General features: G+C 45.5%; 1 protein-coding gene across 1 annotated transcript in view; it reads left to right on the plus strand.

The window, feature by feature from the left end:
* The window catches only part of frem1b (Fras1 related extracellular matrix 1b), a gene marked incomplete at its 5' end in the record, with an annotated part of 56,417 nt that extends 41,460 nt beyond the window's left edge, over nucleotides 1-14,957 (plus strand). Inside the window, 11 exons of the mRNA XM_084163772.1 lie at nucleotides 956-1,166; nucleotides 1,588-1,732; nucleotides 2,248-2,377; nucleotides 2,544-2,616; nucleotides 2,747-2,896; nucleotides 3,391-3,689; nucleotides 3,978-4,025; nucleotides 5,893-6,102; nucleotides 13,545-13,663; nucleotides 13,830-13,915; nucleotides 14,015-14,957. Coding sequence (XP_084019898.1) covers nucleotides 956-1,166; nucleotides 1,588-1,732; nucleotides 2,248-2,377; nucleotides 2,544-2,616; nucleotides 2,747-2,896; nucleotides 3,391-3,689; nucleotides 3,978-4,025; nucleotides 5,893-6,102; nucleotides 13,545-13,663; nucleotides 13,830-13,915; nucleotides 14,015-14,232 — 1,689 coding nt within the window. The 3' untranslated portion in view covers nucleotides 14,233-14,957. The remainder of the gene's footprint in view (nucleotides 1-955; nucleotides 1,167-1,587; nucleotides 1,733-2,247; nucleotides 2,378-2,543; nucleotides 2,617-2,746; nucleotides 2,897-3,390; nucleotides 3,690-3,977; nucleotides 4,026-5,892; nucleotides 6,103-13,544; nucleotides 13,664-13,829; nucleotides 13,916-14,014) is intronic.
* Nucleotides 14,958-14,959: the final 2 nt, after the last annotated feature.

The following is a 14,959-nucleotide window of genomic DNA, read 5'->3' on the forward strand; positions in this document are numbered from 1 at the left end:
GAGCATCTTGACTGGCTGCATCACCGCTTGGTATGGCAACTGCGGCATACGACCGCAAGGCACTACAGAGTGTAGTGCGTACAGCCAAGTACATCATTGGGGCCGACCTCCCTGCCATCCAGGACCTCTATACCAGGCGTGTCAGAGGAAGGCCCTAAAAATTATCAAAGATTCCAGCCACCCTAGTCATAGACTGTTCTCTCTGCTACTGCACGGCAAGCGGTACCGGAGCGCCAAGTCTGGGACCAAAAGGCTCCTGAACAGCTTCTATCCCCAAGCCATAAGACATCTGAACAGTTAAGCACCTGGACTATTTGCATTGGCCCCCTTCTTTTTTTTTGCACTGATATTCTTGCACTGGCTCTATGCACACTCACTGGACTCTACTCACATGTACTACACTGACACTCCAACACACACACACACACACCCTCACACACAGACACATTTTCCACTCTCCACATACGCTGCTGCTACTCTATTTCTTATCTAACCTGATTGCCTAGTCAATTTTACCCCTGCCCACATGTACATACAGTATTACCTCAACGACCTCATACACCTGCACATTGACTCGGTACCGGTACTCCGTGTATATAGCCTCGTTATTGTTATTTTATTGCGTTACCATTTCTTTTTTTTGTGTGTAATATTTTGTTATTATAATGTTTTTGATTTGGAACAACCTTTAATTGGACATAGTGCACTTACAACAAAACACCAGTAGAGGGTTCTCTGATTACATGACCACAGAACCCAACCAACTTACTGCACTGCTTTTAAACTGAAACACCGTGGTCACATTAAGGCACGCATTGGAAATGTTTAAAAAAAGTTTTTCAACACAAAAAACGAAAATGAACGTTTCTGATTGGACAAGTCTAGTTAATCCCTCGCTGTTTGTCTGTTATCTTATGTTGAGTGCCCTAATGAGCACGACCTTGTCCACCTCTAGGTGGAGCATGTAGACAGGAACCCACCCAGCCTGGTGACCAAGCGGATCCCCAGTACAGTGGAGAACCTCTCGGGGGGACTAGGGGACAAGCAGGGCATCTACATCACGTCACGTGACCTCCAGGCCTCTGACCCCGACAGTCCCGCCCAGGAACTGGAGTTCACCATCACACGGCCGCCTCACTTCGGCTACCTAGAGAACGCCCTCACCGGTAGCTCCATTTCTTCGAATTGAATCAACTTTATAGATAAACAGAGGGGAAATTAGATTCATTATTTCCATTTGTTGTGTGTTTTTTTAATTAACTTTTAAATATACTTACCTAATTGGGTATGTTGAGGGAGAGGTGGTAGTGTTTGAGGATATTGTATGTTCAGTCAAATATCTAGATTGTAACATGTACGTTACCCCTTTCTTGAAGGTACAATCTGTAGCTGTCATTTCCAGACAAAAGTGCAGCTTTTTTATGTCCGTCTGTGGATACAAAGCAAGTCTTGGTGCCATTTGAAAGTACAGTACCTTGCAATGATCTACAGTAGCAGTGAATACATCAGGGTGATAGTAAAGTGTTCTGTAGTAGATGTGTGCAGTGTAGTGACAGCTTTTTCTCTGTTCTTTGTGTGCTTGCCTAGGGGCGTACATCAAAGGACGCTTCACCCAGAGGGATTTGCAGCAGCGCGCCGTGCGCTATGTCATCCCCACCGACATGGAGGTGACAGGGGACAGCTTTGAGTTCCGCGTCACTGACCCCGCGGGAAACACCATGCTGCCTGAAATGTAGGTTTTATTCCATTGGTACATACAGTATTACTTCAACTACCCCGTACCCCTGCACATTGACTCGGTACCGGTACTCCGTGTAAATAGATAGCCTCGTTATTGTTATTTTATTGAGTTACTATTTCTTAAATTTTTGGCTAATATTTTCTTACTTTTTAACTCTGCATTGTTGGGAAAGGGCTCATAAGTAAGCAGTTCACGGTACAAAAAAAGTTTGAGAGACACTGTCTTATACTACATAGATGGATTCGGAGGTGGGCACTTTCTGTGCACAGTTATAGTGGGTACAGTAGACCGATTCACACACAGCTTAGAATCTTCCCAAATGTCACGACTGATACCATATAAAAATAACCTGTTCCCAGATCTGAATGTACTGTATGTCAATGGTATGACAATGATAGTCAGAGTTTGCTAAAGCACATACAGATGGGACCAGGGTAAAATAAATAGTCTAGCCACGCTTTACCTCTCCTGTCCACTCTTGACCCCACCTGTGGCCTGTCTAGCAGACTGGAGCTGACGTGGTCTCGGGTGGAGCTGTCGGCTACGTGCTACCGGGTATGTGAGAACGCAGGCATGCTGCAGGTGCAGCTGACGCGCAGTGGGAAAAGCATGGACCCGGCCTACATTGCTATTCAGGTACAGTAGAGTAGTGTCCTGAACACAACTCACAACAGTCAACTGAACAGCCATGCTGTGGACTAGAGCAGCTAGGGTCAACGTCTGGTGGTAACGTTGTATACGTTTAATTGAATGGGACTTGAATCTAAGTCTGAGAAGGTCAACCCCTCTTTCTCTGTTTCAGGTGGAAGAGGGTACTGCCAAGGTGGGGAAAGATTTCACCCACAGCACGGCCAGTCTGATCCAGTTCGATCCAGGTCTGTGATGATCCACATCAAAGGGTGGCCAACCCTGCTCCTGTGGGGGTGGGATTAGTTGAAATACCTGTAATAATGTTATTAGTTGATATAGCTACCTCCTCTTCTCTCTCCCTGTATAACTGACTAGGAGTCAATGTGAAAACCTGGAACATTTACCTGAAAGACGACAGCCTGGAAGAAAACCATGAGATGTTCACTGTGGTTCTGAATGCCCCCAAGAACACTGTTCTGGGTCAGAGGAACTCAGCCAGTGTGGAGATAGTGGATCCTAGAGGAGGTAAGTTAAGAATGATACAGTAATTGTATATATAGTACAGTAGGCTGAGGGCTGTATTCTGATGCCTGTAATGCTCTGTACTCTGACTTGCTGTAAGCCTTCCTAGGCAGCAGAGGGCGCATGTTAGCCATGGTTAATTGGAACATTTTATATGCTGATGCAGAGTGATGTTTAAATGCCATGCATGTGTGACGGTCTGGGTTTTGAACATGGGGCGTCTGCGTGCCACAAGACTGTGTGACCTGAATGTGTCTAATAAGTACACTCATTTGTAATTTTCTGTTTCAAACCGTTTCCTTTCTCTTGTTGTACTTTACTGGATGTAACCCAGGGTCTGTTCATTAGGCACCAAACGGAAGAAAGCTGACTGAAACAGGAAGGAACACTTGTTGTTATTTTCCACTGAAGAACAGTTTGAAATGTTTTCCGTTGTGTGCCCTAATGAACATGACTCTGGTTTTTCTGTCGCTCTCTCTCACACTTTCTCTCTACAGGAAAGTGTGACCCAGAGGACCTGAGGGTTGAGGAAGATGAAAAAGGAGCACCTTCAACCCCTCATGTCCCCCAGTCCCCACAGCTAGAGGAGCACGTCACTGACATTGAAACAGACCTGCTGTGGGAGAGCCGCCCCCATCCACCCAGGGGGGACGTGCCCAACCGGAGGCCCTTCCTGGACTACGGGGAAGGAGAGAGGGAGCCCCAGGACCAGGCCCAGGCTACTCAGTTTCACAGCCAGGCCACCAGACAACTCCGACTGCAGGGCAGCAGCAACAGTAATAGCAACAGTCGCACGGTGAGCCTCAGAGTTTCACAAGTAACTTAATTGTAGCCAATTTGTTTGAATGGAGCATTTATTTTTAGAGGAACTGATGTGAAACTTTGGAGATTCGATTGATATTAAAATGATGTCTGTGGAAGAGAGTTGTCGAAGCCAGACATAAACTTGCCGTTTACTATGGACTGGTTGTAGAATTTCCTTATTTGCTCCTGAAGGGAATATGTTAAATTCAACATTGTGTTTTTATGAATAGTGCCAGCATCTATACTGCATGTTAGCTGTGTCTCTCCTCTGTGATTCTAGGTCTTTCATTCAGGTGTCAAGAGAAAGAGTGAAGAGAAAGTCTGGACGGTAAGACTTTTCTATATACTGTAAGCCTCACAACTTTGGAAGGAGAGAGGTCAGTCGACTCCTGATAAGTGCACTCGCTACCTAAGTGCAATATACCTTTCCTGTCCAAATTTCTGAACATTGTTTTTAATTGCTCATGATAACAGCATGCTCTGGTTTAGTGCACACTGCCACAACATGGTCAAAAAAGCTGTTGCATTTATCAGGAGTTGACTGTACAGTCTGATGTTTACATACACCTTAGCCAAATACATTTAAACTCAGTTTTTCACAATTCCTGACATTTAATCCTATTAATAATTCCCTGTCTTACGTCCGTTAGGATCACCACTTTATTTTAAGAATGTGAAATGTCAGAATAATAGTAGAGAGAATGATTTATTTCAGCTTTTATTTCTTTCATCACATTCCCAGTGGGTCAGAAGTTTACATACACTCAATTAGTATTTGGTAGCATTGCCTTTAAATTGTTTAACTTGGGTCAAACGTTTCGGGCAGCCTTCCAAAAGCTTCCCACAATAAGTTGGGTGAATTTTGGCCCATTCCTCCTGACAGAGCTGGTGTAACTGAGTCAGGTTTGTAGGCCTCCTTGCTCGCACACACTTTTTCAGTTCTGCCCACACATTTTCTATAGGATTGAGGTCAGGGCTTTGTGATGGCCACTCCAATACCTTGACTTTGTTGTCCTTAAGCCATTTTGCCACAATTTTGGAAGTATGCTTGGGGTCATTGTCCATTTGGAAGACCCATTTGCGACCAAGCTTTAACTTCCTGACTGATGTCTTGAGATGTTGCTTCAATATATCCACATAATTTTCCTTCCTCATGATTCCATCTATTTTGTGAAGTGCACCAGTCCCTCCTGCAGCAAAGCACCCCCACAGCATGATGCTGCCACCCCCGTGCTTCACGGTTGGGATAGTGTTCTTCGGCTTTCCTCCAAACATAACGATGGTCATTATGGCCAAACAGTTCTATTTTTGTTTCATCAGACCAGAGGACATTTCTCCAAAAAGTACGATCTTTGTCCCCATGTGCAGTTGCAAACCGTAGTCTGGCTTTTTTATGGCGGTTTTGCAGCAGTGGCTTCTTCCTTGCTGAGCGCCCTTTCAGGTTATGTTGATATAGGACTCGTTTTACTGTGGATATAGATACTTTTGTACCTGTTTCCTCCAGCATCTTCACAAGGTCCTTTGCTGTTGTTCTGGGATTGATTTGCACTTTTCGCACCAAAGTACGTTCATCTCTAGGAGACAGAACGTGTCTCCTTCCTGAGCGGTATGACGGCTGTGTGGTCCCATGGTGTTTATACTTGCGTACTATTGTTTGTACAGATGAACGTGGTACCTTCAGGTATTTGGAAATTGCTCCCAAGGATAAACCAGACTTGTGGAGGTCTACCATTTTTTTTCTGAGGTCTTGGCTGATTTCTTTTGATTTTCCCATGATGTCAACCAAAGAGGCACTGAGTTTGAAGGTAAGCCTTGAAATACATCCACAGGTACACCTCCAATTGACTCAAATTATGGCAATTAGCCTATCAGAAGCTTCTAAAGCCATGACATCATTTTCTGGAATTTTCCAAGCTGTTTAAAGGCACAGTCAACTTAGTGTATGTAAACTTCTGACCCACTGGAATTGTGATACAGTGAAATATAAGTTAAATAATCTGTCTGTAAACAATTGTTGAAAAAATTGTTGACTTTTGTCATGCACAAAGTAGATGTCCTAACCGACTTGTTAACAAGACATTTGTGGAGTGGTTGAAAAACAGGTTTTAATTACTCCAACCTAAGTGTATGTAATTTTCCGACTTCAACTGTATATATGTGTCACCATGTTTCACATTTTATTGTGTCTCCACTAGTTCCATGCACTCACCCCACTGAGACTCGAGGAAAGGAGGCTGCCGATTCCTGAGCCCATCCCCCAGGTGCACCCGGACCTCCAGGTGACCCCCATCTGGAGCTGGTCTGGCCACAGGGAGTTCCTCCACGAGGTCAGGGTGGGGGATGCCCCCCAGGAGGACGCCCCTGTACCCTCGGCCAAACAACACAGGGCTGGACGCCAGCGCAAGGTGAGGGCATTGTTTTAACTAAAGGGGGGGGGGGCTAGGGGGGTTGGGTGCAATGTTTCCTCTAAGCTGCACACGTGCACACAGTAGCCCAGACTGCCGTGCAGCTCCCCGGAACTGCTGCACAGAAATATAAGCCCACCGAGAGAGGCACGAGATTGAACTTCACTCAACTTTCTAGAGCAATGGTCCCCGACATTGCCAAACATTTCTGTAAAAAAAAAGCAACGATAAAGCATTGTGTTCCTCTTTTTTATTAGTCTCGGGCTGTTGGCGGTAGGTGCACCCGAATCAGCTGACCTGTGCGCCGGGTAGGCGAACTGTTGCCATTTTGAACCATTTAATGTGTCTGAAGGTACAAACTCTGCCTTCCCGGTGGGCCGAGAGAGCAAATCAAGCCTACGGCTGGCCAATCGGATGGCTCAGATGACCGTGTCTGCAGTAAAGTAGCAGGCATAAAAGAAAGCAACAGCAAAGTTGATACTTTGAGATTTCAAAACGTTTAAAACCATGACTAGAGAGAGACTTTCAACGAATACAGCGAAGAGATGCTGTTTTTATGAGTGAGTTAATGTTTAGTTCTTACTCAACACTGTTAACTACTTTGTATTCAACTCTTTTATAAGCCATAAAATGCACGTTCTTCCTATTATATGAATGAGTAGGAAAGTGTATCTATTGGCTTGCGTTGTTGTTATTATTAGCGGCTTGGGTCTTTTTTAATATCTAGGAATATTTCACTTTCTCTGTTCATAGGAGTAATAACATGAATTTGTGCAAGAGGCAGAAATAATGCGGTGCCACTCGAGTTTCCCCATCAACTGGAAGACGGTGTCTCTTTTTGGTAAGGGAGAGTTGAGGGTCTGCTGCTCTCTCCCTCCTCTGAGACTGACCATCAGATGCAGCCACCATCAGCCCAATAAAATAAAAATAAAAAGCAAATTATTTAAACGTATGCTCACTCAGCTGTGCTTCACAAGTAATACAACAACAGATCTATTACCGGTGTGATCATATAGCCTACCTCAAATGTTTTAAAATGTCCCGAACAACAATGCATTGGCAGGGCAATTCAAGCAAAGACAATATGCGGTGATAATGTATTGGCAGTGGCGTGTATTCATGGTGCCAAGGGAAGCCAGGCTTCCCCAGAAAATGGACCAAGTAAAACAATAATGTATCTTTCGTCTCTCTGTTTCATAATTTTCCTTCAATTCGCAAGAGGCTGAATGTATCTCACAGGAGAAAGCATCCGAGCGAGCACAACAGCACACCTCTGTCTCTCTACTTGTAGGCCATCTATCTGATGCTGTCTGGTCCAAACGAGTATGACATTGTTGCTGCCCGTAGCATTGAGGGCAAGGGAAGCCAGCGAGCATCTGGCCTCCCTTGACAATTTTTTAAATAAGAAATGTGCCAATCAGCATTGAGATAAACTGAGCGAGCTCAACTGTGAATGGTCCTGGCGCACCCAAAAAAATTGTCAAGGGAAGCCAGCTTGGATTTGGCGCCACTCCTATCAAATCCCATTGAGAGCATACATCATTGACAGAAAAACTTGAATTGTTGCATCTCATTGTGTTGTTGTCCTCTGGTGCTCTAGCTGAAATTGGCCCTTTCCTAAATTAGCCATAGATGGAGATAGGGAATTGGACTTATGATTCTGATCCAACCAGTAATTCATACATTGTTGTGCCCCTGGCTTGAGAGGATGGAAGTTCAATATGTAGCTAGATGTCGAAGGCTAATGTTAACTAGCTAACGTTGCCCATGAATGGAAGTTAGGCTAGTGAGCAAGCATTTTAGCCAGGTTGCCTAGGACAACAAAAAATTTAAGTTTGTACTGTATGACAGAGTGATAAATTGTTTCGTCAACATGGAAGAGAGGAGAATGGCATTGGCGAGTGAACATGTTTTTCTACTTGCACAATGCACACACACACAGAAATCTGTTGGTATCTTGTAGTTGTCACTGTATTAGACTAAGCATAGGTGATTTGATGATGTTGAAATTGTGCTGGAAATAGTGGAGGCAGCTCCTGTTTTCTATGCGACTTGCGGTAACTCTCTGTGGTTCTAAATCAATGCTTGTTTAGTGGTCCGAAAATGTCGGAAACATTAACTTGCTTGACCATGCTGTAGGTCATGTAACTGTCTGTTACTGTACATGCAATATGCTTTGTGGACTTCACTGGACAGAGGGTGCTATCTGGTTTTGTGATAAAACAAAGGTGTGGTTGTCTCGGCCTTTAGGCCTATATATCACTGTCGCAAAGCATATGAATTAACAGGTTATAGAGCAAACAACGCAATTATCACAACATATAGGTTGTAATATGGCTTTTTTGTGGGGGGGGCTTGGCTTCCCCAATAATTTTACCCACGCACCACTACTGTGTATTGGGCCTATAGCTTACTGCACAAACCTCATTGCTACAGTACTGTTTTTAATTGGTTAATGTTGCATAGGCTTACGTTTTTTAAGTCATGTTAAAAAAAAATCTGAGCGGTGGATCTCGGCTTGCATTTTGACTCAAAGTGATCTTGACTCAGAAAAGGTTGGTGACCACTGTTCTAGAGTTTTCCCTGTTATCACTATCAACGTTTCCCTTTACTGTGGCAATTGTGATCGAATCAATGCAATATTAGCCACTTTCAATGCAACATACCGAAACAAAACAAACTATGCAAGAGATGAGGCAGAACGTATCGGAGTAGGATTCTATTGCATTGACATACACTACTCAGCCCGTACTCTACACAGACCGGTGTGGCATAAACAATCAGAGCTGCAGTAGGCCTATATGCAAATAGACCATTGCCATATATGGATTTGTGCCATTTACTTTGAACTGATTTGTGTTTACAGCATGAGCGGTCGTGAGTAGATGCACTTGTTTTGAGATCAAAGCGAGACCTGCATGAAGCCACGTGTGCACATTTTGTTCATAGCCTTTGCTAGTTAGTGAGTTATTAGCCCAGTTATATATCATTTGTAGTCAGTAATAGGGGAGTGATTGCTTCCTACAAGAGCACAAAATGTGTACATTTCTAGACATCTTTGAAAAGCGAGCCAGGTAAAGGGGCAGTGTTGTATTTTGAGACAGGCTTATATAAGATAAGTAGCCAATAGGCAGAGGATAGCATAATTTTACTGATTCTCTGTAATAATGGTATGGGAATAATAATGCATTTTATTTTGTAAAGTGGTTTCTTGCATCAAACAACACCACAACATGTTCAGTCACCTCCTTGTCTGAAAGACAAGTGGATAAACAGGGTACTGTCAAGCCCTGCATGTTTTTTTTTCAAAAGTCTCATGGAATGTAGGCCTACATTGAACACCACACATTGGCTGCTACTGTAGGCTGAAAGATAGAACAGCTATTTCCATGTTAAAATGTTATGAGATGTATTTTCTCCATTGTTTTTGATGGTAGGCCACTCTGGTAGGCCTACATTATGATCAAATTGCCACAGTAGCCTACATGGCCACTGTTAAAACTGTAACTTAAAGCAGGTACAGCCTCAGTGTTCACAGTAAACGGGTGCTGGAAGTTGCATTGAATTTTCACAATGTTAAAGTTTGCACTCAGCAGACCTGAAATGTACTCAGTGCTGAAAAAAATTAGAGGGAACATTGGTTGGGTGTTTTGGATGGAGACACACTGGGACTGACTGGCAATCTCAAAGCCCAGGAGAGTCTTAGTGGAGTTATAATCAAATAGTCCAGTCTCGAGACCACATATTGAGTGTTTCGGTCTTGTCTCTGTTTTTTTATTTAACCTTTATTTAATTAGGCAAGTCAGTTAAGAACAAATTACGGCCTACTTGTAAAGCACCCCGGCCAAACCCTCCCCTAACCCGGATGACACTGGGCCAATTGTGCGCCGCCCTATGGGACTCCCGATCACGGCCGGTTGTGATAAAGCCCGGGATCGAACCCGAGTACAAATATCGGATACGTTTGTACTCGGTCTTGACTCGATCTCGGACAGTGAGGACTCGTAATTTCTTTCCGAGACCAGCCGAGTAAAAAACTCATAATTATCAGCTTCCATTCAGTCAGCGCATAAAACCGCTTCGCCAGGACAAATATATACACTCCTTTCTTGAAGCATTAATACCTTAACAACCTTTATATCTATTATAGACATGTTTGCGCAGTAGCGAATCTATTCGCCTTCAGTGTGTGACAGGTTCGTGATTCTGAAAGGACAGCAACCGTAATACCAGCGCACTCATGTAGGAGAGTTCACTTTTTGTAAAACACATATGGCCATGGCAGTGGTGTAGTGGAGGGTATACGCAGGTATAAGCCGTATACCCACTTTCTTTCAGTGGGCATTGCTTACACTCACATCTTAATCCCTACTGATGCGCATTAAAGTAGTGTAGTGGAGGTATACGACTTATCAATTATGAAGTACAATACAGAAATCATGTACAAAGTAGCCTACACAATCTCAAAGCACTGTCACGCCCTGGCTCTGGGGACTATGTTATGTTGAGCCAGGGTATGTAGTCTATGTTTGTATATCTATGTGGGCCTGAGTGACTCCCAATCAGAGGCAACGAGTGTCAGCTGGTTGTCTCTGATTGGGAGCCATATTTAACTATCGGTCTTTTCACTTTGTGTTGTGGTTTCTTGTTCCTTTTGGTTTTTGTGTATCGAAGGACTTCACGTTTCGTTCGTTGTTTTGATCGGGTGATCTGTTTAATAAATAATATGTACGCATTCAACGCTGCACATTGGTCCTCCTCCTTAAGCGATCGTGACAGAAGAAACCACCATAACAGGACCAAGCAGCATGAAGAAGAGAGAGGATGGACTTGGGAGCAGTGGAGTAGGAGTCTCAACTGGGCCCAGCCAAGCGAAGAGCAGAAAGGTTGGACTTTGAAGCAGTGGAGTGAGAGTCTGGCGAGAACTAGGGAGGCCTGGTCCACGGGGAGGAGAGAACCCCAGAAAATGTTTAGGGGGGGGCTCACGACGTGGACGACGGGGCAGCCGGAGGCCGCGATGGAGCGGTCCAGCGGGTGTGCAGAGGAGGCCGCCAGGTTAAGGGGGCCACTGGTCACAGAGGAGAGGGAAAGTGTGGAGGCACGGCGAGAGGTACTGGGGTGTATTACCAGTCCGGTCCGGCCCGTTCCTGATCCCTGCATAGGGCCAGTGGCGTGTGTCCCCAGTACGGTTCGGCCTGTTCCTGCCTCTCGCACCGAGCCTGTGGTGCGCGTCGTCAGCCCTGTCCGGCCCGTTCCTGCTCTCCGTACCAAGTCGGTGGTGCGCGTCGCCAGCCCGGTCCGGCCCATTCCTGCTCCCCGCACCAAGTCTGTGGTGCGTTTCGTCAGCCCGGATCGGCCCGTTCCTGCTCCCCGCACCAAGTCAGGGGTGCGCTTCGACAGCCCGGCTCGGCCCGCTCCTGCTCCCCACACCAAGCCAGTGGTGTGCGTCGTCAGCCCGGCTCGGCTCGTTCCTGCTCCCCGCACCAAGTCAGGGGTGCGCTTCGACAGCCCGGCTCGGCCCGCTCCTGCTCCCCACACCAAGCCAGTGGTGTGCGTCGTCAGCCCGGCTCGGCTCGTTCCTGCTCCCCGCACCAAGTCAGGGGTGCGCTTCGTCAGCCCTGTCCGGCCCGTTCCTGCTCTCCGCACCAAGTCTGTGGTGCGCGTCGTCAGCCCGGTTCGGCCCGTTCCTACTCCACGCACCAAGCCTACGGTGTGCGTCGACAGCCCAGCCCGGCCCGTTCCTGCTCTCCGCACCAAGTTTGTGGTGCGCGTCGCCAGCCCAGTCCGGCCCATCCAAGCTCCCCGCACCAAGCCAGTGGTGTGCGTCGTCAGTCCGGCACGGCCCGTGCCTGCTCTCCGCACCAAGTCTGTGGTGCGTTTCGTCAGTCCAGCACAACCCGTGCCTGGGTCATGTCCGGAGCCGGATCCGCCGCCGAGGCGGAGTGCCCACCCGGTCCCTCCCCTGTTGTGGTTGTTTGGCGCGGTCGGAGTCCGCGCCTTTGGGGGGGGGGGTACTGTCACGCCCTGGCTCTGGGGACTATGTTATGTTGAGCCAGGGTATGTAGTCTATGTTTGTATATCTATGTGGGCCTGAGTGACTCCCAATCAGAGGCAACGAGTGTCAGCTGGTTGTCTCTGATTGGGAGCCATATTTAACTATCGGTCTTTTCACTTTGTGTTGTGGTTTCTTGTTCCTTTTGGTTTGTGTGTATCGAAGGACTTCACGTTTCGTTCGTTGTTTTGATCGGGTGATCTGTTTAATAAATAATATGTACGCATTCAACGCTGCGCATTGGTCCTCCTCCTTAAGCGATCGTGACAAGCACGTGAAATATATTCACATCCGCGCCGCACACATAGCCTAGTTTCAGCAGAATATCATCTGCAGGCAGTAAGAGTGTGCAGCTCTCAACTGGTTTTGGCATGGTGCAGCTCACAGAAGAATGATATCTACCAGTAAATGCTAACTAGGGAAACAATGGGTATGCAAACCCAGTATTGAAAAAGTTTAGTCAGGAGTGTTGGTTAGTAGGCTATTTGTAATGCGCAGTTGTCATCATGCGTTTGCATCAGGGGCGTAAATGTGGATGGGCCTGGGTGTGCAGAGGCCCACCCATTGGGGAGCTAGGCCCTGGCAGGCCCACCCAATCAGATTGATGTGGTTTAAGCATTGTTGTGGACTTAGACCATCACAGTTTTGTATTTTTTCTATGAGTGAAAATCAGAAAAATCTATAGGAAAAATCATAAAACATCATAGGAAAACATACGATTTTTCACACAGGGTGCCTTTCCTTCGCTGGGCAGGCCGTTTGGGAACTTTTGGGCAAAATTAGAGTATACCCACTTCTCCATGCACCACTACACCACTGTATAGGGCCGATGGAAAGACAGCAGTCACACAGAGCATGATGTTAAAGGATAAACAGTCCATCAACTCTGACATAATAAGCCAATAGGTCCCAATCATAAGAATACAAAAACGCAACCATTAAGCATTTCCCAATCGACATTTACAACATTTAATGTCTAGCACATAAAGTAACCGGTGACCTAAAGTTTAAAGTGGAACTGACAGCGTTTTACCTACTTTGCAGTTATGAAACAAACAGACAATCATAATGTCAGTAAAAAATATCAAATTCCCAGTTTATGCTACAAAACCAACTTTATAAGAGGTTTTAAAAATAGGTTCTATTTGACTCAACATTCCATGTTGGTAAGGCATTGTTGGCAGACTAGGTCTCTGACCCCTTGCCCCTTGTCCCCCTCCCGGTCTCGGTCTTGACTCGGTCTCTCCCCTCCTCCGGTCTCGGTCTTGACTCGGACTCGATTTGCTCTGGTCTTGGTCTTGAATCGGTTTTCGCTTTAGGTGGTCTCGAACACAACACTGTTTAGAACAACCATTCATTCATTCTCTCTCTCCTTCCCTGTATGGCCCAGGCTGGGAAGTCAGTGAGCACTTCCTGCCCCACGGGTTGGAGCCACTACAGGAGGCACTGCTACATCCTGAGCCCTGGTGTGGCCAGCTGGAGCAGTGCTCAACGGGCCTGCACCTTACTGTAAGAACACCTACATTACATGTACTACCTATGGGCCCAGGTCAAAAGTAGTAGGCTACCACTATATAAGGAATATCTCTAGTAGCCATTCTGTTGGTTCTGGAGAATAGGTGATCCGCCTATGCACTAACTCTACTAATGTTCTGTTTTTAATGCTCTTTCTAAGGTTTGACAGCAATCTAACAAGTGTCCAGTCGAAAAAAGACATGGCGTGGTTATGGAAATTTGCTGGGAAACAGGCATTTTGGATCGGTAAGGGGAACATCGCTACATTCTCTGTTAGCAAATTCTCTTACAGCAGAACACAGAGTTTTATTATTTTTCCTGAATACTTGTTTCATATGTTTACAGGCCTGTCAGGCAGCCCAGGACATTGGACCTGGACGGACGGAAAATCCCTGTCATTCTCCAGACTCAAGAAGGACCGAGCCCAAGAGCAGCAGCCTGAGAGTGCTGCCTCTAGTTCTATGTGTGTGTTAGCCCAAAGCCAGAAAACATGGACACCCATGACCTGCACCACGGCACCAGAACGCAGATACATTTGCTCATCGCCTGCACAGAGTCACTGAAGAGGAATGTGGATTACCACACTTAAAGGGCAATACCAGCACAAATATTGGCAATATTCTATTTGGGGTAGTACGCGATAGATGTTTAACTACAGTAACTAAGCACAAGCTGAATCCTTGATAGTGTCAGCTGGTTTTCCAGGGTGGTTGAAGGATAGATGGCAAACCTACTAGTTATTGCATGTCGACTTGCAGTTTACATCTAATAAATCAAATGGAGAGTTTATTGAAGATCTGAGAATCAACATATCAAATAAACTATCCAAATAAAGTGAGACCCAAATATACTATGAAGTTATTTTATGGAGGAAAATGTCAATGTAAGTACATTACCCCTCAGACAAAGGATAAGCCATGCACTGTAAGTGGGTGCTATTCTAGGGGGTGGGGTTATGAAATTAATTACTACAGTAATACATTGTGCTATGTTGTACTTCAGTTCAAACACCGAAAGCTTTCAGTTCTTAAAAAAAGATGGGCTTGGATATCATTATTTACAGTTTACCTTGAAGCTGCTCTGTACATTTTTTCATAATAAAACCTTGAAGCTTCTAAAATGTGTTTTCACCATTGCTACTATTCTCACATACTCTGTGCATTTATGTGCCATTACTGTTGCATTCCAAGCTGATTTTGAAATTAATGTTAATTTTATAGAAGACTGTTACTTCTGTTGTGATTTGGGACATTTGTGTATTGAATTAAAATGCTTAAACCACTTGATTAA

The sequence above is a fragment of the Coregonus lavaretus genome (genome assembly GCF_964263955.1).
Source record: "Coregonus lavaretus genome assembly, chromosome: 6".
NCBI lineage: Eukaryota > Metazoa > Chordata > Actinopteri > Salmoniformes > Salmonidae > Coregonus > Coregonus lavaretus.